This window comes from Giraffa tippelskirchi, chromosome 6 (genome assembly GCF_054371585.1).
Source record: "Giraffa tippelskirchi isolate mGirTip1 chromosome 6, T2T-mGirTip1v1.2.pri, whole genome shotgun sequence".
In the NCBI taxonomy this organism is placed as follows: Eukaryota; Metazoa; Chordata; class Mammalia; order Artiodactyla; family Giraffidae; genus Giraffa; species Giraffa tippelskirchi.
This window is the reverse complement of record NC_137280.1, coordinates 134,168,282-134,191,803: the sequence shown is the minus strand read 5'-3', so window position 1 is coordinate 134,191,803 and position 23,522 is coordinate 134,168,282. Positions and strand designations below refer to the sequence as shown.

At 54.1% G+C, this 23,522-nt stretch overlaps 1 protein-coding gene across 6 annotated transcripts in view; it reads left to right on the top strand.

Annotated features, from left to right (window-relative positions):
- The first annotated feature begins 683 nt into the window (after positions 1-683).
- The window catches only part of PDGFRB (platelet derived growth factor receptor beta), a 37,518-nt gene continuing 14,679 nt past the window's right edge, over positions 684-23,522 (top strand). For 2 of the 6 annotated variants that reach the window (XM_081495788.1, XM_081495783.1), the window contains exons 1-10: positions 684-1,337; positions 6,093-6,231; positions 16,561-16,606; positions 17,702-18,025; positions 18,642-18,908; positions 19,622-19,749; positions 19,849-20,020; positions 20,607-20,799; positions 21,496-21,611; positions 22,971-23,094. In XM_081495788.1, coding sequence (XP_081351914.1) covers positions 6,226-6,231; positions 16,561-16,606; positions 17,702-18,025; positions 18,642-18,908; positions 19,622-19,749; positions 19,849-20,020; positions 20,607-20,799; positions 21,496-21,611; positions 22,971-23,094 — 1,376 coding nt within the window. In that variant the 5' untranslated portion in view covers positions 684-1,337; positions 6,093-6,225. Of the gene's footprint in view, positions 1,338-6,092; positions 6,232-7,173; positions 7,494-8,178; positions 8,287-14,227; positions 14,374-16,560; positions 16,607-17,701; positions 18,026-18,641; positions 18,943-19,621; positions 19,750-19,848; positions 20,021-20,606; positions 20,800-21,495; positions 21,612-22,970; positions 23,095-23,522 lie in introns of those variants that run through there. The other 4 variants (XM_081495786.1, XM_081495785.1, XM_081495784.1 and 1 more) reach the window with 4 other exon arrangements.

Here is a 23,522-nt window from a genome sequence, read left to right as displayed (position 1 = left end):
CTGAATCTGTTCTGGTATGTACAGACCTGATCCTGGCTGTAGCTATGTGAGCTTGTGAAACTCATCTGACTCCTCTGGGCTTCAGTTCCTTGTCTATATAATAAGGAAATAATTCTTTCCTGGTCCTCTGGGGATTTTGAGATGATAGAGGAAAATGTCTGGAAATCTGAAGTTTGCTGGGTGACCTTGGGCATGTCTCTTTCCCTTTCTGTGATAATTCACCCCTGGACCTTGATTTCTTCTTATGAGAAGTGACTGATAACCTCAGAAGGGCTTTTTCTCTCTTCTAAGTCACCTTTTTTCAGAAGCCCTTTTTGATTCCCTCAAGCCTCAGGAAGTGCCCCCCTCTCCAGGCACTGTATCTCCCACTAGCTGGGTACCCTGAAGTCGGAGACTGTAACTTACCACTGCAACCCCAACACCTGGCACAGTGTCTGGCACATAGTAGCTGCTCAGCAAGTTTGTTTAATGAATGAGCGTCGACTGAGTCACCGGATGGGTTATCAGAGCTCCCTCTGCAGATGGGAAAGCTGAGGCCCAGAGAGGGGACCCATCCCCGGGTGCCACAGCCAGGGGAGGCTACCACCCGAGACAGGCATCAGGCTAGTGGGCCAGGCCACTCTTTAATAAAAGTGACTCAGCGGCTGGCTGGCGTGGGCTGCGGAATTTCTAAACATCCCCTCACATCCTGAGTGAGCAGGCTACGGGAGGGAGCAAGCAGAGGGAAACGAGGAAGAAAAACAAGAAACTTGGGGGAAAAGAAAGAGGGAGGGGGAAACTAAAATTGAAAACAGACACACGCGTCCACCCTCCTCGCGCCCAGCCCCCCTTCTCCCAGCTGAGCCAATCAGAGGCTGCTCTGCAGCCTTTCCCCCAAAGTAGGGGGGTGGGGGCAGGGAAGCCCACAGTGGTGTGAGCTCCTGGGGCCGCCAGCGGCCCGCAGTCCCTGCCCGCCCTGTCTGGAGCCAGAGAGAAGGAGGGACTGGGAGGAGAGAGCCAGGGCCCCTCTGACCAGCGCCACCAGGCAGCAGCCTGCGCTAAGCGACCCGGGCAGCCAGACCCAGGGCGGCCCCTCCTGGCAGCCCTTCTCCTCCACAAGGATGCTTTGGGAATGAGGCCACTCCTCACCCTGTAGTCCTTCACTCCCTCCATTCTCTTGAGGCTCTGGGAGCCTACAACGCTCTTCACTGTCCTCCCGCTCTGCCACTGCCCCACTTCAGGTCCAGCAGAGTCCTTCTGATGACAGGGGAGAGTAGGCAGTGAGGAGGTCTTCCTGGAGGGGGTGACAGCCCAGAGCCCAGGACTTTGCCCACACTTCAGAAGGCATCAACAGCAAGGTAAGCGCTGGGAAGAGGAGGGAACCCCAGCCTCTTGTCCTGTCCCCTTGTCCCAGACTGCGCCTTCTTGGGTAGGTCAAAAAATGGAAAATATTTTTAACAAAACCAGATGGGAGGAGGCTCCGAGATTGTGGGCGACATCTGGGCTGGAGGAACCAGCTCTCTCCTGCTCAGGCTGCTTCTGGGGTGGGTGCCCCTTGCCCTCATCAAACAAATCCCAGGGGTTTCTGGCAGTGAGAGGGGAAGGGGGCTTCCAAAGCAAAGCACTGCCTGTGGGGGGCCGCGAGGAGAGCTGGAAGAAGTATGAGAGGGGAATTGGGAGACGGATCCGGATCCGGAGATGTATCCATGTATCCGGCCGATACATAGAAAGGGAACCTAGCAGGGGACTGGGGACCTCAGACTCACAGCCTCTGTCCCTGGGCCCAATCCTTGTCCCTAAGAATCTGTCTGGCTCTAGGCCAGTCGGCCGCCAGGCAACCTCTCAGGATTTAAATGGATTTGCAAATTTTCCGGATTCCTAAGATGTCCTTCCAAACCCCCAGCGGCTGGGAAAGTGCGAAGGCAAGGCCAGGGGGCAGAGGCAGGCCCGTCCTCACGCAGGCTGGGCTGGGGGTCTGGGATTCAGCCGACAGATATGGGGGCCCCTCTGTGAAGAAGGGGGTTGGCTGTTGGGCCCTTTCCTCTGGTCACAGGCAGCTTCTCAGGCCTTCTCATCTTCCTCTTTCTCCGCGCCATCCTAAAACATGTATCTGATCACCATTCCTTCTGCGAGTCTCCCCAACAGAAGGTACCTATGGAAAGCCCAAACTCCTAACAGCAGCTGCCACTCATCGACACACTGCATGATGCTAGGACCATTCGGGGTGTTTTCTATGCTTGATTTCATGTCGCATTCACCAGCAAATCCAAAGGAAGGGACTGATTTTATACCAAACTTATGGGTGAGGAAACAGAGGCTCAGGGCAGCCACACAGCTGGTAGGTGGCAGAGCTCAGGAGATAGTAAGCTCCCTGCCCCATCACACCAGACTTGGACTTTGTGTTCCTGCCAGTCAGATCCCAGGATTCCAAGAGGAATTTTCATGATCCTGCCTGTAGGCATGCCCTTCCTCACTACCTTCCCTTTTCCTTTAAGGACCCTCCCTATTCTACCTCCTCCAGGCAACCTTCCTTGGTTCTTCCAGTCTTCCAAGTGCTTGCCATGCCCATCATCCTGGAGCCTTGTTGCCTGACCCTCTGTTTGTGTTCTGTTTACATATCAGAGATTGTTTGGGTCCCAGGCTTCCCCATCCTGTGTTCTGACCCCAGTTCCCCTGGGAAGACAGCGGGACTGAGCAAATGTGGTTGTGAAGGGGAGGAGGGACCTACTGAAGACCTTGTGTTCCCAAGGGTGAGCCCAGAACCCAGGCCTCTTATCTTCCTTCCTTTCTTCCTTCCTTATCACCCTTCTGGGTGCCTTTCCAGAACCTTACATGGTCCTCCCGACATTTTTCTATGTCAAGGGGGGAGTGTTCTTGCCTCTGCGATCCCAAAGTACACAGAGGCCTCTAGTGAGGTCTTCTGAAGTCAGGCCATCTTCCCTTGCCTCCAAGCAGCAGGGCCTTGAATCCACAGCACTTGGAAACATGCAGACTATGTTGGTCACCATCCTGGAGTGCTAACTCTGTGCTGGGTACAGAGCCTGGAACCTCTCAGGCCTTATAATCCCCGTCGCAGGTCTTTAGAATCAGTATTATGATTACTCCTGTTTTGAAGACAAGGGAAACAAAGCTCAGAGAAGCTAAGTGACTTTCCCAGGGTCACACAGTTGGTAGAGCTGGTACGTAGGCTGAGGTCTGCCTGAAACCAAAGACTTAACCTCCTTGCTCCCAGGGAGGCTCTGGTCAGAGGGGAGAGTCTCCATCCTCCCGCAGAGCCTGCTCCTGGCTCCAGCACCTTCTCCAGCAGAAAGGTTAGCTCCCGGGTCTACCCGGCCCTGGCTTGGTCCTGAGTGAGGAGGGAGACCATCTGGTGAGCCCCCTCCTTTCGGTGGTGATCAGGCAGCCCTCCCTCCTCTGTGGGAAGAAGAGCTGAGACTTCTAATTGCCCACAGATGTGGGGCAGCGGAAAGCACCGTGGATTCAGAGTCAGGAGACCCAGCGCTGGTCCTGGCTCAACTCAAATCCTCTGTGTGGCCAACCTCAGGCCCCCATGTCCTCTTTATTGCTGCATCTGCATCTGGAAGGCAGTGGGCATGGTGGGTAAACAACACCAGTTTCGGGCATCTGGTGATGCCTCCTTGGCTCTAGCTAACTGTGTGACCCTGGGCCAATGCTCTGCCTCTCCGGGCGTCAGGCCTCTCCTCTGTGAGCAGCAGGGTGGGACACAGGGTCCACAAGATAATAATATAGATAAGGCACTTAGCATGGTTCCTGCATCTTGTGCAGCTGGACCTAATGCCTAAGAGAGCAAAGAGAGTGCCTCTGCTCTCCCTGGCTCCTGTACAGGACAACGTGGTTGTGAAATTGGCCTGCAACTCCTGAAGGGCTGTAGTCATGGAAAAGAAGGGACCTGGGCGTCATGGCTGTGCTGAAGGCTCACTTCCATCCTCCAGGCGCAGTCTGGCTCTGAGACCAGCTGCCTTCCGGGCTGAAGCAGGGAATTCTGGGCCTTTTGGTCAGGTTGGGCTACTGAATGGTGAGGAGGGAGAAAGGAATGAGAGGGCCCCAGGCACTCCTGAAACACCCCCATGCCCTATTTCTGGCAGATGGTTCAGAACCCACAGACAGTGGACCCTTGGAAGGGGGAGCTCTTCCCCCACTATTTTCCACATCTCCCCCGACCCTGCCCATTGGCCATATCTTCCCAGCATCAGAGCTTGAAACACCTCAACTGAGAAGCCATGTGTGAGGGAGGACAGAACTGGGAGCAGCCTTCTCTGAGCACTTTCACTGTGCTTTTTACATCCATTACCATCATGTCCACAGCTGTATTCCTCAGCACTTAGAACAGGCCTGGCATTCAGTGACTGCTTAATAAATATTTGTGGAACTAATTTAATCATCGCAAACTACCTCAAGGAGTGGACATAAACTCTCCCTTTTATAGATAAAGAAATGCCCAGAGAGGTTAAGAGGTTAAGTCAGTTGCTCTAAGTCCCACAGCTAGGATATGATGGAGTCGGGATTTAAACCTGGTGTTTTTGACTCCAGAGTCCATGACTGAGAGACTGGGTGGGGCCTGGGCTTCAGCCGTGGGGGCCCCTCAGAGCTCTAGAGGTGGTCATCAGACCCTGGAACCCATCCTGTATGACTGTGGGCGAGTCAGTCCCTCTCTGGGTCTCAGTTTTCCCATAGGTAAAATTAGGATTTTGAACGAGATGATCTCTGAGTTCCTTCCAGCTGTAAAACAATTCCAGGATTCCAAGCCACGCCAGCCCAGATTGGCAGCCACACAAGCCCTGTTGTGTACTCAGGGATCATGCATATTTAACTTCACAATGAAAGGGTTTTTTTCTTACCCTTTTTCTGCACGTTATAGAAAGCGGTCAGGATCGATGAGCACTAATGGAAAATGGTGCCCTATAATCAAGAGGAAGAACTTGCTGACAATCAGAGCAGCCTGGAAATGCACTCTGTTTCTTGGGGGAGCTCTGAGCGTGTGTTTCCCCAGCACCCACAGGCCCATTTTTCTTGGATACTGAGGACGGAGGGTCAGGAGGGGTGCCTGTGAAGGGGTGTGTGTGGATGCTGTGACCCTTTGCTGATTTTTGAACTTCATATGCTCTGATTTCAAAGCAAGGCTTTGGCCCATGGTAGATGGACAAATGGTGGGGTCCAGAGGCAAGGGAATGAATGCAGAGACCCACCTCTAATGGGAGGAGTGTGGAATTCACATACTATTGCTCCCAGTGTAGAAGCCAAACCCTAGCCCCTCCCAAGACTTCAGGCCCAGACTCCTCAGGCCAAAAAGCTTCCTGAACCCCCAGCCCATGGCCCCAGGACCCCCCTTCCTAACTCCAGCCTAGTGCAGGAGGTTGAAAATCAAAGTGTATCGTTTTAGCTGCATTAGCACCCTCTCTTCTCCTCGCTTCGGATCAGAGCTCTTTAATGTCTCAGATACACAAAACCTTTCATCTGCCAGAGGTACCAGCTTCTCTGCCCTGTGATGCAAAGGGTTGTCGCTTGGGAGGTGGGGGCAGCAGGGCCAGGGGGTCAGACAGTTCCTGAAGGTCAGAGATGAAAAGGACTATGGGGATCACTGTGTTCAACTTCCTTATTGTATGCAGGGGAAACTGAGGTCCAGAGAAGAGGAGAGATGTGCCTCAGCTGTAGCACTGAGCCCAGGACCCAGCCTGCTGGCCTGGACTTTCCTCTGTGCCAGCACTTGTGTTGGCTCTTCTCCACCCGTCTCTGTGGCCCAGGGCTCAGGCTCTAGCTCTCACTAGGTTGAGGTCACAGGGCAGAGTTTAGGCTAGAATGTATCAATGCCACCCCAGTGAGGGACGAGAGCCCCTCTGGGTAGTCTTGTGGACCGTGGAGCCTTTGATTACATCACTTCTCCATCCTGGCCATAATTTCCTTTTATGTAAAATGAGGGGGCAAGGGGACAGTTCAGTGACCCCAAAGGTTACATCCAGCTCCATCCTTAGCCCCTGAGAGCTCTTGCCAGGCTTTGTGTGGCTGTGTCACATGTTATTGCTGTCCTGGTTACCTTCTGTCTTGGGAAGTGGAGCCATAAGGGCTGTGACACGCTCCTTTTCCTCCTCTTCTAGCTTCTCTACTCCTGAGGCTGAGCCTATGTGGCGCATAGTGGGAGGAGGTTCCAGAATCAGCCCCAGAGGGCAGGACTCAGATTTACAACCCTGTCACTGAAGCCCTGGCTTCTCCTAGCCCAGGGCTTTGGGCATGAAGGTAAGGGCTCAGGAGTGACTCAACGGACTGTGGGCTATTCCAGTCTTACCTATATTTATGTTCTTATCATAATAATCTTATCTTATTATGTTCTTATCAGGCTGGGGCCTTTCTGTTGAATGGATAGTAAAAGTGATAGGTACAGGAGAGATGGATAAACAGGTTGGTGGATGGATGGATGGACGAATAGATGGCCTCTCCTTTAGTCCAGGGAGCAGGGATGACTTCATAAGCATTCAACATGTGCAGGCACAGAGGATTTCATGCTTAGAAGGGCCTTGGCTTGAAATGCTTAATACTTTTTTTTAACTAGGGTCCCAACATTTGCATTTTGCCCTCAGCCCATCAAATTATATAGTTGGTTCTGCCAGGGAATTCAGGCTGGGTTTGAGATGGCTTCATCCCCAAAGCTGGTCTCGCCGCCTCTACTGTCCCCATCCTAATCCATACCCTCCCACAAAATGCTAGGCTACTTCTGTCACTCCCACTTGTGGAGGCCCTCCATCCCCATTAGTGCTTAGAGTTGCACTGTTGTCACCCTAGGCAGCAGCCAGTCCCCCACCCTCACTGTCAATACCCTGACAAGTTGGCTTCCCAGTGCCTCCAGGGCAGAGCCCAAGTCCTTACTCAGCACCCCAATCTTTTCCCGAAGTGACTTCTGCCCTCCTTCTCTGCCCATCACCTGCCTCTTTGCTGAAAAGCCCCAGTTTCCAGCCTCACGATCTCCCACTTCCTTAACTGCTCATACAGAACTTCTGTGGAATAGCCTTCCCTGGTGTCATCCCCCAGAAAGCCCAACTCACAGCCAGCCACTCCTCCCCTTCAAACCATCCTATAATCATACCAGTTACCATTACTGAGCACCTATCATACGCCAGGAGCCTTTCATCATCATCTCTAACCCTCACAGCAATAGAAAAGACGTCTCTTTTGCTGTTTTCCAGGAAAATGGGACTCAGGGAAGTTAAACTCAGAGAAGTCGCATGGTTATGAGGCAGCGGAGTAAGTGGCTGGGATTGCTGCTCCTGCCGAGGCCCCTCTGTGTGCTTTCATGTCCCTGGGAGTCATCAGGCACTGCCCCCTGGCATCAGTCCCATATGTCTGTTCAGCCCCCTCATCACCCTGAAGCATCACCTCCCTGGATGGGAAGGGTCAGCACCGCCTGCTATCCCAGTTTGCCAGCCCAGGGAGTCCTGAGTTATTACAGGGCAGCTGAGGACCAGAGAGCTGACCTTCCACAGCCATTTGATCTCTCATGCTGAGTAAGCATCTATTGAGCACCTGTGTGCGTGCTAAGTCACTTCAGTCATATCCGACTCTTTATGACCCTATGGACCATAGCCCGCCAGACTCCTCTGTCCATGGGATTCTCCAGGCAAGAATGCCAGAGTGGGTTGCCACGCCCTCCTCAGGGGATCTTCCCGTCCCAGGGATCGAACCCGCATCTCTTATGTCTCCTGAATTGACAGGTGGGTCCTTTACCACTAGCGCCACCTGGGAAACTCATATTGAGCACCTACTGTAAGCCTAATCCTATATGAGGAACTTGAAGATATCCCCCAGATTGTTAGGTGGGCTTTCTCATTTGTGAAAAGTCGAACTAAGGGACTAAAACAAAGAGCAGGTTGGCAGACAGTGTGCTGGGGGTCATTAGCCTTGGGTTCTGATCCTGGAGGAGGAGACCCCACCTCCACCCAAGCTGAGCCTGCTGACACCGCCAGTAACAACAGCAGCGACCCTTCTTGGCTTTCTCACCACCCCGTTTCCCACACAGACCCCTTTGCTGACAAGCCTAGCCTAGCTGGGTCTCAAGGCCAAGTGAGTGAATGAGTGAGTGACTTATTCTCCCGTGAGTGAATGAAGAAGAGTCACGTGGCCACTGACTTGGCCGAGGGCTGTGCACCAGGCCCTGCTCTCTGCATTTTACTTGTATTAACTCATTCGAAGGCCTCGACAACTCGATGACGAGCCCAGACTTACAGAGGGGAGATCCGAGGCACAGGGAGGCTGAGTAACAGTGAGTGGAAGACTCGGGGTGAGCGCCTGGAGGAAAGGGTGAGAGAACAGATGTGGAGAAAATAAGGGGACTAAAACGTCGGAGTTTTCTCCCCACTGGCTCTGCTGCGCAGGAGGGCTATGAGGGGAATCTCAATGCTCTGTAATTGGCATCAATTAATGGCAGGTTCTTGTTAGCTAGCTGCCCCTCCCGATGTGTGGACTCTGGGCTGCTGGGGGAAGGCCGCGTGCTGGTGGGTCAGTCCACACGGCCGAGGCCCGCCTGCCCCCTGCCCACTTGGCTCTGAGAACCCATTCTGTGTGCGGCCCCCACCCCAGCCCGGGGCTGATCCCGGGCTGGCAGCAGCCGGGGGAACAGAAGGTTTGCTTGTCTGCGCCTGCCACACCCCCCTCCCCAGTCTGAGCCCGGGACCCCTCTCGGGGGCTCCTTTGGCTGCCAGGGCCTGGCGCTCTCTGTTGCCATGGCACCGGCCGGAGATGAGGCTCTGGGGGGCGGTGGGGGGTGGGGGTTGCAGGGAAGACAGCCGAAGGATGGTGGAGGCCTAGAACTCTGCAGCTGCAGTGGCCCCTGGGCCCTCTGAACAGTGGAAAGGGGGTGCTGGGGCCCCAGCAGGGGCAGGCCTGGACCCTGAGTGCGGCATAGCATTGCACCTAGCCCGACTGCCAGGATGCTCCATCTGAGGCCTTTGGGACAGGGCTCGTGTCCTCAGCAAAGACTCCTCTCCTCAGTGTAGATGCTGACCCTCAGGCTCCGCCGTGATGTCCCAGAAAGGTTATGAGATCCTGCCTTGCTTAACTTCCAAATTCCTCAGTGAGCTGGGGTAGATCCCCTGCTCATGAGTCTGACCTCTGAGGACCTCGAATACCTGAGAGCTTGACCCCGTTAGGGTGAACCCATGGGGGAGTGTTTCTCTATGAACATACCTGTCTCTGGGCAGAAGCTAGACAGTCCTACATAGCGGTTAAGAATACATGTTTAGAGTCAGTCAATGGGCCTGAGTTTGAATCCCAGCTTATCATTGGCTTTTATTAATTTGCTGTGTGACCTTGAGCAAGTTGCCATACCTCTCTGAGACTTAGCTTCTTCCTCTATGAATAGGAATAATGATTGTACCCTCCTCACAGGATTGTTGTGAGGATGAAACAAAATTCCCAGGTCATGTCATTTAGCAGAGTGCTTGGCTCTGAATTAGTAAGAGCTTTTGTTTGTTTTCACATTGTGGAGCATCAGAAAAATGAACGGGAAGAAAGATGCCCTGGTTGTGGGGACAGGGGGGCATTGACAGTGGTGAATGGAAGCAGGAATAATGGGTTGAGGATATAAAGAGACAGACTGAGCAAATCTAATATAAGTTTTCAAATAGCCTGACCCCTAAGGAACCTGAGCTGTCCAAAAATGGAACGGGCCATGGTGAGGTGGTGAGATCCCTATCATGGGAGGTGTGCAGTTGGGAGGCTGGACAACCTCTTTGTTTGCAGAGAGGCTGGGGGAGATGTGAGCCTGTGTGCTCTGGGATCAGTCCACCCGGATCGAACTCGGGCTCCACCACTGGCGAACTCTGTGACCTTGGGCAAGTGATTTGCCCTCTCTATGCCTTGTTCTCCTTATCTATAAAATGCAGAAGCAACACTGATGTCATGGATTGTTCTGAGACCATTCACATTAAGGGCTTAGCCCAGGCATTGGGTGATAAGATCTAAATCAGAATTAGCTATTCTTCTGATTTTCAAGGTCTTCTAAGTCCTTGTTCCTTTTCAAAGGGGGCATTGAGGCCCAGCTGGGATCCAGAGGACTCTAGTCCAGGGATCCACTGGGCCTGGGCAGAGCCAGACCACAGTGGCCCAGGGGGTGGCCATGGGGAAGAGCAGGGAGGCCAGTGAGGCGCTGGAGGAGGCAGGAAGCGTTTGCTTGGCGGGCGGGTGGACAGGGGTATGTGGCGGGCCTCCCTCCCTCTCTGACCTCCTTCTCAGGCCGGTTCCCAGCCTGTGTGGGGACCCAGACCCCCTCCCCTGGGCCCCCAGTGGCCATGAGGCACACACTGAGCGCTTTCCCACGAACTGTTCCAAGTAACTAGGCCTGCTCCCCCCTACCTCCAAGCGCCTGCTCTGCTACTCAGCGGCGGGTGAGGGGTGTGTGGCAGGAGAGGGGGTTCAGACTGGGAGGGATCAGTCCATGTTTTATCAGCCTGGCTCTGATCCAGGCAGATGTTTCGTTTTATTTTGAACTTCCAGAAAAGAGGTCATTTCTTTCCATTGTGTCCCTGGGGAGGCCTCCTGGGGAGAGAAGAACAGAGTGAGTGACAAGAGCGTGGGGGCCTCACTTGGGCCCCCAGGGAGCTGGAAGGACGGCATCCTGCCCCCTCTGTGGTGATGAGCTGTCTGTCTGTCAGCAGGGCAGGGCGCGAAGGTTCTTACAGGCTGGGCTAAGAAGCCAGCCTTTATGTAGGGTGGATGGAGAGCCGTGGAGGCACCAGGGAAGGACATGGTTGGGTGGGGATTTCAGGAAGGTTCCTCTGGTCAGGGGGTGAGAACAGGCAGGAAGGCTCAGACTAGATGTGATATGGGAACGTGTGGTACCGTGGGGTAGCCAGAGGCCACCAAGCTCGTGCTGGAGGGGGTGGGGTAGGGCCATTAGAGTGATGTTCCATGGAACTGGCACTGTCCTTTCACCCCACGTGGACTTCCAGAACAGCTGTATCCTATCCCAGGCCCCAACTTATCTGATTTCAGCTGCTTTGTTTGGAGGACCTCATAGATACCTAGAAAACAGGAAGGTCCCCTGGGTCCAGAAGCAGCATGGCAGAGAAATGGGCCTGGGTGATTGTGTGGCATCGCTGTGTGACTCAGGTCAGGTTGCTTATCCTCTCTGGTCTCCACGTGATCCAGAGGTTTGTGGGGAGGTTCAGTGTGTAGGTTGGAATGCTGACCTTCAGCAGCGGAAGGGGCATTGGATTGAGGGGGGCAGGTGAAAGCTCCACAACCTCAGCCACTTTCTAGCTTTCTACCCCCTGCCCATAACTATCACCCAACCCAACGGACCCTGCTCTCCTTCCTGGCTCCCAGGATGGGGTTCCCTACCCATGCTTCAAGATCACACCTACAGCTCGGCCCACTTGGTGTGAGCCCACAGAGCCACATCCTCTGCCATCACTCTCATACTCCCCCAACTGCTGGCGGGAGGACTCAGGCTTTGGCTCCAGATCCCTCTTGCCCCCACACACTCCCGGGCCTGGAGCTGGCTGCCTTCTTTGAGCTGATTCATGACATCCTGGCCAGGGCCCCTCCCCAGCACCCCACCCCCACCCCAGCATTTCAGCTCAGCACAGCTACTTCCAGAGCAGGGTCCTGAGAGTCACCCATGTCAGCCCTAGCAGTGTTCTCAGGACAGCCCTGCCCACCCCATGTACAGATGGGGACACTGAGGCTCAGAGAAGGGCAGGACTGTGCAAGCAGGTGACAGAGCTGGGCTAGGACCCATATCCCTTCCTCTCAGCTGGGGATCTGCCCCTGAAGTTTGTGTCCGGGGCTGTGAAGTGTCTGTGGTATGCAGGAGGGAGGACCAGACCACCAGGCAGGAGACTGGAGTCTGCGTCCCACTTCTGACAGCAACTTAGCAAGTCTCCTCCTCTGAGTCTGTCTCTAATCCCTGTCTAGCTGGGACAAGGCCGGGAAAGTGATATAAAGGTCTGTGTGTGGTGGGTGGGGGCAGTATCCTATGGGGAGGAAATGGATAGCAACTGTTGTTCAAACCCTGGGCCTTGAACCACCAGCCTCACATCAAAGCCAGGGCTGGAGGCAGGGGCTGCTCAGTCAGATGAACTACAGTGCCCCATTGGCTCCCTGAACCTGGCCTGCTAGGTCAAAACCCTGACACTGGTCCCTGTCCTTCTCCAAGCCTCAGTTTTCCTGTCTGCACAGTGGTGCACAGAAAGAGGGTTGGATCAGATAGATGGTCCCTGAGGGCCTCAAGAGCTCTGACATTCCAAGACTCTAACCCCGTGACCCCAAGGCCAGGCCTCCTCCTCCATCTGGCATCTTGTTTATTCAGAGCATCCCTGGCCCGAGACTGCGGGCCTCAAGCACCCCTCCTCTGTGAAGCAGGGCTTCCTCCCATCCCCATCTCACTGCTATTTCTTCCCAGCCTGATCCTTGCCTCCAGACTGAGTGTCCCCCTGTCCCCTCAGGTACCCACATCCCCTCCAAATCCTAAACCAGCTCAGGGCCAGCTCCCACTCCTTCTCCTCTGCCTCATTCTCATCTCAGAAAAAGATATTGTGCCTCCAGCACAGATACATTCCTGCCCCCTAAGTACTCCAAGAAATAGGAGTGGGGCTCATTTAGGATACCTCTTTCTCCAGCCCCTCTACATCCAGTCACCACATCCTGTCATTCTGGGCTGGATAAATCTCAGTCCTGTCTATTTCCATCAGTCCCCGCTGGCATTGGAACAGCGAAACCCAGGAAACACAGTAGTGGTGGCAGAGCCATCTGCCTTGGCTCAATCTCTGCTCTGTGCTCTTAGGCAAGTAAATAAGCACTCCCTGCCTCAGTTTCCCCATCTAAAACAGGGTGATCCTTCTATCTATCTACCTCATAGTGTTGTCTGAGGAGCAAGTGAGTTGGTCCGTGTCAAGTGCTCAGGATAGTACCTGGCACAGTAAGTGCACAGCATATGTTGACTTTGTGGCTTGTCTTTGCCCGCGTGTGCATGTATGTTCAGGTGAGTTTGGGGTCCCATGGGCACATGCTCTATGTGTGTTGTGTGTGCATAGCTTTGCTTGTGTTAAGTACCCGTATGATTTAACCTGCATGTGTGCACCTCAATGGGCACGTGGGAGAGCACTGAGGTGGCGATCCAGGCGCGATGGAGCTGCATGCATGCATGTGTGGGCGTGCACATGTCTGGTGCCGGCGTGTGGGCTGGGCACACACAGGGCCCGCTGCACACGGGTGTGTTTCAGAGCAGTGTGTGAGCGAGCACGTAGGCAGGAGCCTGTGCTGTGTGTGCACGTGCTCTCCATGTGTGAGCCTCCCCCACTGGCAGCCGTGCAGGCCCCCCTCCCCAGCCTGCCTGTGTCGTGGGAGCCTTGGGACCCCGAGGGAGGGAAGCTGCTGCTAGCGGATGTGGCCAAGATGGACTGGATTTATTTAGATTAAGGCGGTGGGAAAGGAGTGGAGGCTTGTATGAGCAAGGCTGAGGCTCTGAGGAGGAATCCTCAAGCACACTTGTTCCTCTGGACTTGAGGTCTTACCCTGGACTGAGGGGGTACCTCTGACTCACTGTGAGGAGCTGGGGAATTATCCCATCTGTGGATCTCTGTACCCCCAACCTAGCCAAAATAGGAAGAATCATGAGAACTTCCCACACAGCACTCGCCTCACAAACAAAGGGGAGATCCCTGAGGGTCCCCTCCCTCTCTGTGCTCCAAGGGTCTTCTGAGGCAGGAGAGTGTGGTAGGAAGGGGATTCCTCCTCCCTATGACACCTGCTTTGTCCCAGGTGGCTCCTCCCTGGAACGCAGTCCTGCCCCTGAAGAAGAGAAGTGGTCACAGGCAAGCCCTCTTCTCTTACATCAGCCACCTGGGCCTTTCTGGGGTTGGCTGAAAACATACAACCTCTGGGAAGCCCAGAAGTCTATAGGCATTGGGTAGACAACTGGAGGTGTCAAGGAGTCATCCAAGATGGCCCAGGACGTTGGGTCCCAGTCCCCAGTCTGGTTCTTCCCAGTCCACCAGCTTGTTGCCCATGCCACACTTCCCCTGTCACCTCTGGAGGGCCATATTACCTGTTTATTTGTCTGGAAGTCACCTGAAAAACAGAAGCCCAGAGAGGGAAAGAATTTGTCAAAGTACACACAGCAAATCTGGGACCAAATGGTTAGGGAATTGAATCTATGGAATGAAAATGGGTTATGGATGCTCATTTTGCTCCAGCCTTAGGAATGTCGCCTTTCCTCTCATCAACAACCCCATGTCCCCAGGCCACCCCGGCAGGAATAATAGTGACTAGAACCTTCTCTCTGGCAGTATTAGAGCAAGGCTGGCTCTCTGAGATGATCCCTCCAAACCGCTCCCTGTATGGAAGGGGAAACTGACTCCCAGAGAGGGCTGGAGACTCAGTCTCATGGTAGGTCTGAAGTCCCATGTGAAATGCTCATTTCATGCAGGGAGAAGCCAGTTCAAGATCCCTGGTTATCTATACTCTCCCTAAGGCGTCTCCACTCTCCCTGAGCTCCTTTGCCCATCCTGTCCTCTCCCTGCAGCCTGATTCTGCCTTTTTGATGTGACTGGGCCATGACTCTGTCTGTCTGTAGGTCTCTGCTGCGTGTTCAAGAAGGCCCCTCCCAGCTCAGAGCCTCAGGGACTCTAATCCCCCTGAGCCCTAGGCCTAGCAGAGAGGAGCCAGGGTGAGGGGCTACTCACCCAGGAGCCTAGCCCACAGCCTTCCAGAGCCAGGCCAGTCCTAGTTGTCATGACCTCCCATCTCCAGGCCAGCCGACCAAATTCCTCCTTTAGAATAATAAACAGTGTGGCCAGCCAGGGAGGTAGGGAGGGGACGGGCAAAGAGGCTGAAATGACCCCTTCCCCCAGCCTCCACTGGTAATGATTTTCTTTGGCTGAGATCTCTAGCAGGAAGGGGGGATCCAGAGAGGCACCCACTAAGGGGCAGATAGGCCTCTGTGGGGGCTGCTGGCTCCACTGTGGCGCTGCTTCGTCCTGCCGGAAGAGGTCTGGCAACCAGCTGGAGGGCTGCAGCAGGAGGGGTGGGCGGGGTGGGGGGTTGCTGGGGATGCAGCCTCAGCATGGCTGGGCTTTGAGTCTAAAGCATTTGGGAGAGGGGAGGGGCCCCTCAGGCAGGCTGGTCTGAAGGGACGGGGAGAAAGAGGAAGAGGAGAGCAGATTTATTCAGGGAGTTCTTAGGGTGCTGAGCAGAGAGCTGAGACCAGCGGTCCCCAGTCCAGGGCCCTTGCCTTTGTCCCGTGATGAATGTGTAAGCACAGCCCTGCAAGTGAGCCATTTGCCATCGTCCTTTTTTTTGAGAGCTGGAGACAGAGGCCACTGAAATGTGATGATGCAGGAGGTAGCCCTGCTGGGGCTCAAACTCAGATCCTAGCCCTGGATTGCAAACTAAAAGGAATGAGATGAGGATGGAGTGGGAGCAATCTGACATAGGCTTAGGAGCCAGGCCAGACTGGGCAGCCACTCAGGGAAGGCAGCAGCCCCACAGGACCAGGTCTTCTTGTCTTCTTATCACCTGGTCTCTCCCACATTTCTTGCCCTAGGACCCCCACCCACTTCTGGCCTCATTCCTGTTGATACTGCGGTCAGAACTTTGCAAACCTGGTTATTGCTGGTTATTTTGGACCCTCGGATGGGTCTGCCAAGGGCAGGGAGAAGGTGAAGACCCATGTAGTTCTATCTGTCTCCCTCTGTGTCCCTGCTTTTCTTTCTGCCTCCATCACTGGGTGATTCCTGTCTGTATCTCTGAGTCTTAGCTTTCTACCCCTATCGTTCCAGTCACTTTGTCTCTCTCCAGAACAAGCTCTGCCATGTAAGCTTGGGCAAACTTCTTCCCCTCTTAGAGCCTCAGTCTCCCCATCTGGACACTGAAGGTGGGGGTAAGGGGGCTTGGATTCAGTAGTTGCAAGGATGCCTTGCTGTGTGGTGAGGCCTCCCCTGTGTCCAGCCCCTGGCCCCTCCCCCTGGGCCTCCCCGTGCAGCTTGGGGCTGAGTTAAGGGGGCCAGGCATGGGGGGTGCCCCCCCACATTCCACAGCCCCACTCCCCCGCTTCCCTTCCCATAGCCGCCTCCATTTCCTGTTGTGCTTGTGGAACTGTGGGAGTTCTCTGGGTTCTGGTTTACCCCCTCCTTCTCCCTCAGGGCTTTCATCACACTTTCCTAAATATTTGTCCTGGCAGATAAGAGCCTGGTATTGGAACTGTCACCCGGAGGACAGGCTGTTAGAGCTGGTGGGCCCCTGAACACCATCCAGGCCAAGACCCCACCCCCACCATACATGCAGAGGAACTAAGACCCAAGGAGAAGGGGGGGTTTCAGTCAAGGCCATCAGAGAAGTAGAGGCAGAGCCAAAGCAGGGTCCGGGCACCCCGAGACTTGGCCCAGTTCAGGGGAAGGAGCCTCTTGGGCATGAGTGCCCTCTTGGTGTGGGGTATGGGTAGTCTTTGACTTTAGCCTAATGGATCCAGGGGCTGGGTGGCTCAAGCTGGGGCTTACTTTACAGGACCCAGGGCAAAGACGGGCTGTGGCACTGCCTCTGGCTACTCTGGGCCCTGACTCCTGTTTAACTTTGCAGGATACCATGCGGCTTCCAAACACCATGCGAGCTGCTGTCCTCAAAGGTAGGTAGGCTTGGGCAGGGATAGAGGGCCCTGGGGAGCCTCTAGGTAGGACCCTGGAGCTGGCAGGGTGGCTCATGCTAGCATCAGGGCCTGGGAGCCCAAGGGCGCTGCTCTGCTCTTGAGCTTCAGTTCCCTGCCTTTCTAGTGGGTCTCAGTGGAGGCCTCCTTCCATTGTCCACCCCTCAGCTCAGAAACCTCAGTGGCCCTCTGCCTGTCCAGAGCCATCAGCTCAAATTCTTGGTTTGGCCCTCCATACCCCATGTCCCCTCACCAACTGTCCCCACCCTCTTCCCTAACAGTCACTCTGGTCTCCCATCTCTTATCAGAACTTACTGATATCAGTCTGGCCTGTCTGGTTCCGGTGAGGGGCCCCTCCTATTCATGGACCCCTCATTGGCTGTGAGCTCCCAAGTCTGAGTGGGCTTTTTCAAGCAATCAATGCTGACCAGGCAATCAGTGACCAGCCAAATGTTCACCCAAGGATAACTGACCCACTGGCTGAGCACCCACCCATCTAAACGGGTGCTTATTTTCACCTCCAGGGTTTTCAGCTGCTGAGGCTGGGCATAAGGCCTACAGCATCCTTCCCCAGGGCATCAGCAGGCGGAGGGAAAACCAATCACTCGACATCCCCAGCACTCTTCAGCCTTCAGGGGCCTCAGTCTCTTTCCTGACCTGATCTGCCCCACTCTGGACTATGTTGGCCCCACCTCCCCAAGCAGGGCCATCTCTGGACTTTGGGCACAACCTGGGCAGCTGGGGCAACTGCAGGGAAGAGGCTCAGAAAGTGACTGGGAAGTAATGCAGGAACTGGGGGCCTGGGAATTGCTTCCCAAGGATTTCCTGATGCCTTTGAGAGAACATGCCTGCAGCCTGAATGCCACACTGCAGAAGGACTGCAAGGCTGGGGGTCTCTAGGCACTGAGAGCAGGAGGCCAGGAGTACCTGGGGACTAGACCCTGGCAAGTAGGTCTCAGGGCCATGGGTTCCAGCCTCTGTTTTCTGTGGATTAGGGAGGTATGTTCCTCAGGGTCAGCTGTGGAAAGAGGTGCTATTGCTCCTGTGCCCTGACGTCTGATGCCTCCTCTCCCAAAGGCCAGGTGCTATTGCTGCCCCTGCTGTTTCTGCTGGTACCACAGGCCCCCTGGGGCCTGGTCATCACACCCCCGGGGCCAGAACTTGTCCTCAACCTCTCCAGCACCTTTACTCTGACCTGCTCGGGCCCAGCTCCAGTGGTGTGGGAACGGATGTCCCAGAAACCCCCACAGGAAATGACTGAGACCCAGGACGGCACATTCTCCAGCATGCTGACACTGGTCAACGTCACTGGACTAGACACAGGAGAATACTTCTGTGGCTACAAAGGCTCCCATGGGCTGGAGGCCAGTGAGCGAAAACGACTCTACATCTTTGTGCCAGGTGAGGACCCCTGGCCTGTGTGCTACTCCTCTACTGCTCTTCTCAGCTGCAGGCATCTGGGGGAAGCTCAGAGAGCGCTTTACTGATATGGTGAAACATAGCCATCTCAGAAATGCAGATGAATCAGGGAATCCAACCTAGCTCTGTCCAGGAGTATGTCTACTCCCACCCCTGGGTCTGGATATTTGTCTGCTGTCTGCCAGTCCACCCCATTCCTGGTTCCCAAGAAAGCTGCATTCTCAGCTGGTTCCAATATGCACCCCCTTGGCCTCCACATCCCATCTTCCCCATTTCCCAAGCTCCAGGTACCAGCTGTCCTTCAGCTTGTGACTTATCTTCTTTCTCAGGCTGATGCTGTCTATATCAAATGGTAAAGCTAGAAGGGACCTCTGAGAGCATGCTTCTTCTGTAGAGGGTAGACTGAGGGGCAGACTCAGGCTGATGCTGTCTGTATCAAACGCTAAAGCTAGAAGGGAGCCCTGAGAGCGTGCTTCCTGTGTAGAGGGTAGACTGAGGGGCAGGGAGGGAAGAGACTTGTTCCAGGTGACAGAGCAAAGCAGGGACGAGCCAGAAACCCAGCGCCTCTGACCCACACTATTGGCCCTGCCTCTGGCAGATCCTTCTGTGGGCTTCCTCCCGGTCGACCCTGAGGAGCTATTCATCTTTCTCACGGAAATAACTGAGACCACAATTCCATGCCGAGTGACGGATCCGAGGCTGGTGGTGATGCTGCACGAGAAGAAGGTGGATGTCCCCCTGCCCATAGCCTATGACCCTCAACGTGGCTTCTCTGGTACCTTTGAGGACAAGACCTACATCTGCAAAACCACCATCGGGGACAGGGAGGTGGATTCCGACGCCTACCATGTCTACAGCCTCCAGGGTGAGCCCCCTTTCTGGCCTGGTGATCAGCCGAGGCAAGTATGACCTTCCACAGAGGGACAGACCTTTTCAGATTATCAAGTGTGCAGTTCCATTTTCACTGGATTCTCACTACAGCTATGGAAGGCAGGTGTGTTGCCCTATTTTACAGATGAGAAAACTGAGGCTCAGAAAGAGGATGAAGTATGCTGAAGGTCATGGGAAGCATTAGGGGTGGAGCTGGGCTGTATATACTGTGGTAGGCAAAGGCACAGGCTTTCAACCAGTGGGATTTGAATCCCAGCTCTGCCACTTCCCATCTGAGTGACTTTGCACAAGGCAAATAATCTCTCAGAGTCTGCTTCTTCCTCTGTAAAATAGGGATAATACAGACCATTTATCTAGTGGCATTATTGTGAAGATTAAATAAAAGATGGAGAGTACCTGGTTGTGCTCAGTAAGTTTCTTTTGTACTTAGGTGCCCAGAGAGTACTTTGATTTCAAAACATTCTAGAATGCCAGTTTCATGAAGATAGGCATTTTGTCTGTTGTATTTCCTGCTAAAGCCCTAGTGCCTAGAATAGTACGTGGCATATAGTAGGTATTTAATAAATGTTTGTTGAAAGAATGAATCTTCCACACACCAGTCATGCCCTTTCTCTCTGGACCCTGACCCCATCCCTAAGCTGATGTTGGTGGTGACTTCCCATCGCTAAGCCAATCTCTTTCCACCAGTGTCATCCATCAATGTCTCAGTGAATGCGGTGCAGACTGTGGTCCGCCAAGGGGAGAATATCACCATCATGTGCATTGTGACCGGGAATGAGGTGGTCAACTTCGAGTGGACATACCCACGTATGGAGGTAATACCAGGCCACAGGTTAGAGGAAGGGTCAGGCAGGGACAGATATTTCAGCTTATAGCCTGACTTCCTGGACTTTTTGCCCCAACTGTCCCTACAGAGTGGGCGGCTGGTGGAGCCAGTGACTGACTTCCTCTTTGAAATGCCCCACATACGTTCTATCCTGCACATCCCCAGTGCTGAGCTGGGAGACTCAGGGACCTACATCTGCAATGTGTCAGAAAGTGTTAGCGACCATCGTGATGAAAAAGCCATCAATGTCACCGTGGTTGGTGAGTGCCTTGAGCTTAGCCCCAGCCTTCATTCTGAACTGGACCCAGACCTTGTCACAGTCCTGGGGTACTGTCAGCCATGTTCTAATCCAGCTCAAGCCTCAGTAACAACCAAAGCCCCATTTCCAGGATCAACCCAACCAAAGCACAGTATCAGCTTCAAATCCAGTCCTAATCCCAACCTAGACTCCTCAGCTAGCCAGAACCCTGGCCTCAACCCGATTTCTAAATCCCAACTGCCGTTCCAGGCCCAGGCCGCCCGATCCCCAAATTGAACCAGGCTGTAACTCATCTCAGCCACCATCATGAGACAGAACACACCTAAAGAGCACTGCAACTCTAGTCCCAATCTTGAACCCTGCCCCCAAACCAGTATCAGACTCAAATTTGGTTCCTGCTCCAGTCCATCCAAGTCCCAACCTGAACCCCCAAGCTCAGGTTCAGTTCCTAAAGCCTGAAGCCCCGCCTCCAGGACGCTGGGCTCCTTCGGTGTACGGCTGATGCCCCGCCCAGGAGCCCCGCCCCCAGGAGGTGCTGCCGCATTGGCTCAGGGCACAGCCCCACCTCCGACGGCTGCCCGTTGCAGAGAACGGCTATGTGCGGCTGCTGGGAGAGCTGGACCCTGTACAATTCGCCGAGCTCCACCGCAGCCGGACACTGCAAGTGGTGTTCGAGGCCTACCCGCCGCCCACTGTCATGTGGTTCAAGGACAACCGAACCCTGGGTGACTCCAGCGCCGGCGAGATCGCGCTGTCCACGCGCAATGTATCTGAGACTCGGTGAGCAGCTGCTTGTCCACTCTATTATAGTTACTGTTCTCTGCAGCCGCCAGGCAGCCCACAGCCTTAAGACCTATCGAGGCTAATCTTTCCTGAGAGCCTACTACGTGACAGGCACCCTGCCAGGCCACTGTGCCAGGCACTGTTCTAGGCACTGGGGACACTGCCTAGAATAGAACCAGACAGTTCCATCCTTCCTAGAGTTTCCTCTCTAGAGGGGAAAACAGACGCTGGTCATATGACCACCCAGATGTTTATTTGTCCTTGTGATGGGTGGAGCCAGCAGGAAGCAGCCCTGGAGAAAAAGACAGGATAACTAGGGAAGAGGGTGCCAGGCAGGCCGCTGCCACCTATGCAAGAATGTGGCCCTGAGGCTGGAGATTACCAGGCCGACCTGAGGTGCTGTATGTTAGAATAAGGCAGTGTCAGGCCTTTCTGAAAGGGATGAAATTTGGAGGAACAGTGCTTCCCCTCCACCACGCCCTCCACCCCAATCCTCCTAACCCTCCCTCTTGGCTCACTGGAGCTGCCTATGGGTGGGGATCCAAAAGTCCTGGCACTGCTACTGACACCCATGTGACTTTGGCAATCCCCTTCTACTCCCCGGGCCTTGTTTTTCTTATCTTTACAAGAAAGGTGGGGGCTGTAAGTGTTCTTCCAGCTCTGACAGCTGGTCCCCTGGCCTGTCCTCCTCAGGTATGTGTCAGAGCTGACACTGGTACGCGTAAAGGTGGCTGAGGCTGGCTACTACACCATGCGGGCCTTCCATGAGGATGCTGAAGCCCAGCTCTCCTTCCAGCTGCAGGTCAATGGTGAGGAGCCTTCCACCCTGCTTTCCTTCCCCTGACCCTCCCTCCCACCTCTATTCTCTCTCCATTCCTCCACTGGCCATCCATCCAGAGGAGGAGCAGAAGAGGGAGTCCAGGACTCAGAGGGCTGGATTCTAGACCAGGCTTCAACACTGACCACTGCTGTGTGCACATCCCCTTTTTGGGCCTCGGTTTCCCCAGCTTTAAAAGAAAGTCATTGCACTAGACTGGTGTTTGCAAAACCTCAGGCGTTCATGTCCCAGTGCCATGATTTTTCCTTCTCACACACCACTTATACTATACTAATAATTAGATATTTATTAAGCAGGTACACTATGCCAGTCCATTTAAGGTTCTTGAGGCCCTGCCATGGTAGAGCTTGCATCTTAGTGGGAGGAAGATAAACATTCAACAGTGGGGGAAAAAAACAGCAAACCAGGTACAAGGTTAGAAGGTAACAAGTGCTGTGAAAGAAACAGTAAAAGTTAGGTAAGGAGGATAGAGAGTCCTGCAGACTGGGGAGTGAGGAAAGCTACAGTTTCGATAGCATGATCAGGGTTGACTGCGTGGAGATGACATTTGTGTGAAGATTTGGAGAAGGTGAGGGCATTAGCCAAGTGGCTATTTGGGGAAAGGGCACACCAGGCAGTATGAAGGCAGGAGCAACATTGAAAGGCTTGTGTGGCCAGAACAGAGTGAGAGAGAAACGGTGTAGATGAGGTCAGAGATGACACTGAAAGGTGGGAGATGAGGTCAGAGCTGAGATGGGCAGTTGGGGGCCCATGGGAGGATAGATCGTATAGGCCCTCACGGGCCTTGTATGGACTTTGGCTTTTACTGTGACTGAAATGAAAAGCCACTGCAGGGTTTTGAGCAGAGAAATGACACGATAATGACCTAATGTTTTGTGGGCTGACTTCCTAAAAATAAATTTATTTTGACTGAAAATTGAACCTCTCCATTGTAGATGGAAAATCAGCATCACATGTCATAAATATAAAGCAACCACTAAAATAAACTCTGAGAAAACAAAAAAAAAATGCTATTAAATCCTGGCTCCATGTTCTTGCTGGTCTAGGACTCTGATCCGAGGCTTGCCCTCTCTTTGTTAAAAGGGAAGATTAGAAAATCTTAGGTGTTAAAGACAGACTAGCACCCTACAGGCATTCCCTTTGAAGTACCCAGAAGGGGAATCTGTCAGTTTTCACACGGTGATTCCTGACATTTAATGCTCACCTGCAGTCTGCAGTTCCCCTCCCCCTCCCTCAAGGGAGACTCCGGACCAGGTCTTCCTTGAGGGCCTTGCTCGTTGACTGTCTCTTCTGACCTCTCCACCTCTCTGCCTGCTCCCTCTCCATGCAGTGCCTGTCCGTGTGCTGGAGCTGAGCGAGAGCCACCCTGCCAATGGGGAGCAGACAGTTCGTTGTCGCGGCCGGGGCATGCCCCAGCCACACCTCACCTGGTCTACCTGCAGTGACCTCAAAAGGTGAGCAGACCCCCAAGCCTCAGTTTCCCTGGGTACCCACAGCTAACTAGATGGACTCAGTGAAAGTCATCTAGTCTGGAACCTTCCTCTGGGAACACTGTTCCAGGCTAGAGCCATAGTCTAGAAGACGTGGCTTCTTGGAGATGCTCTGCATAATCTAAACTGTCGCCTTTCCATACCTTGACCCTAAGGGTCAAACGAAGGGAGTGGATTTTGCAATCCGGGGTTCCTAATTCTTGGGTAGGAGCGCCCCTGCTGGTCAGTCGAGAGATCACAGGAGGAACCCACTAAGGAGCAGGCCGTGGGAAAAAGGAACTAGACAGGCCCGGCTTCCTTCCACCACCACACGGTGGCGCTGCCTGCTTATGGCCTCAGTTTTCCCGCCCGTGTAGGGTGGGAAGGGACTGGAAGTCAACCTGGCCGGTTCT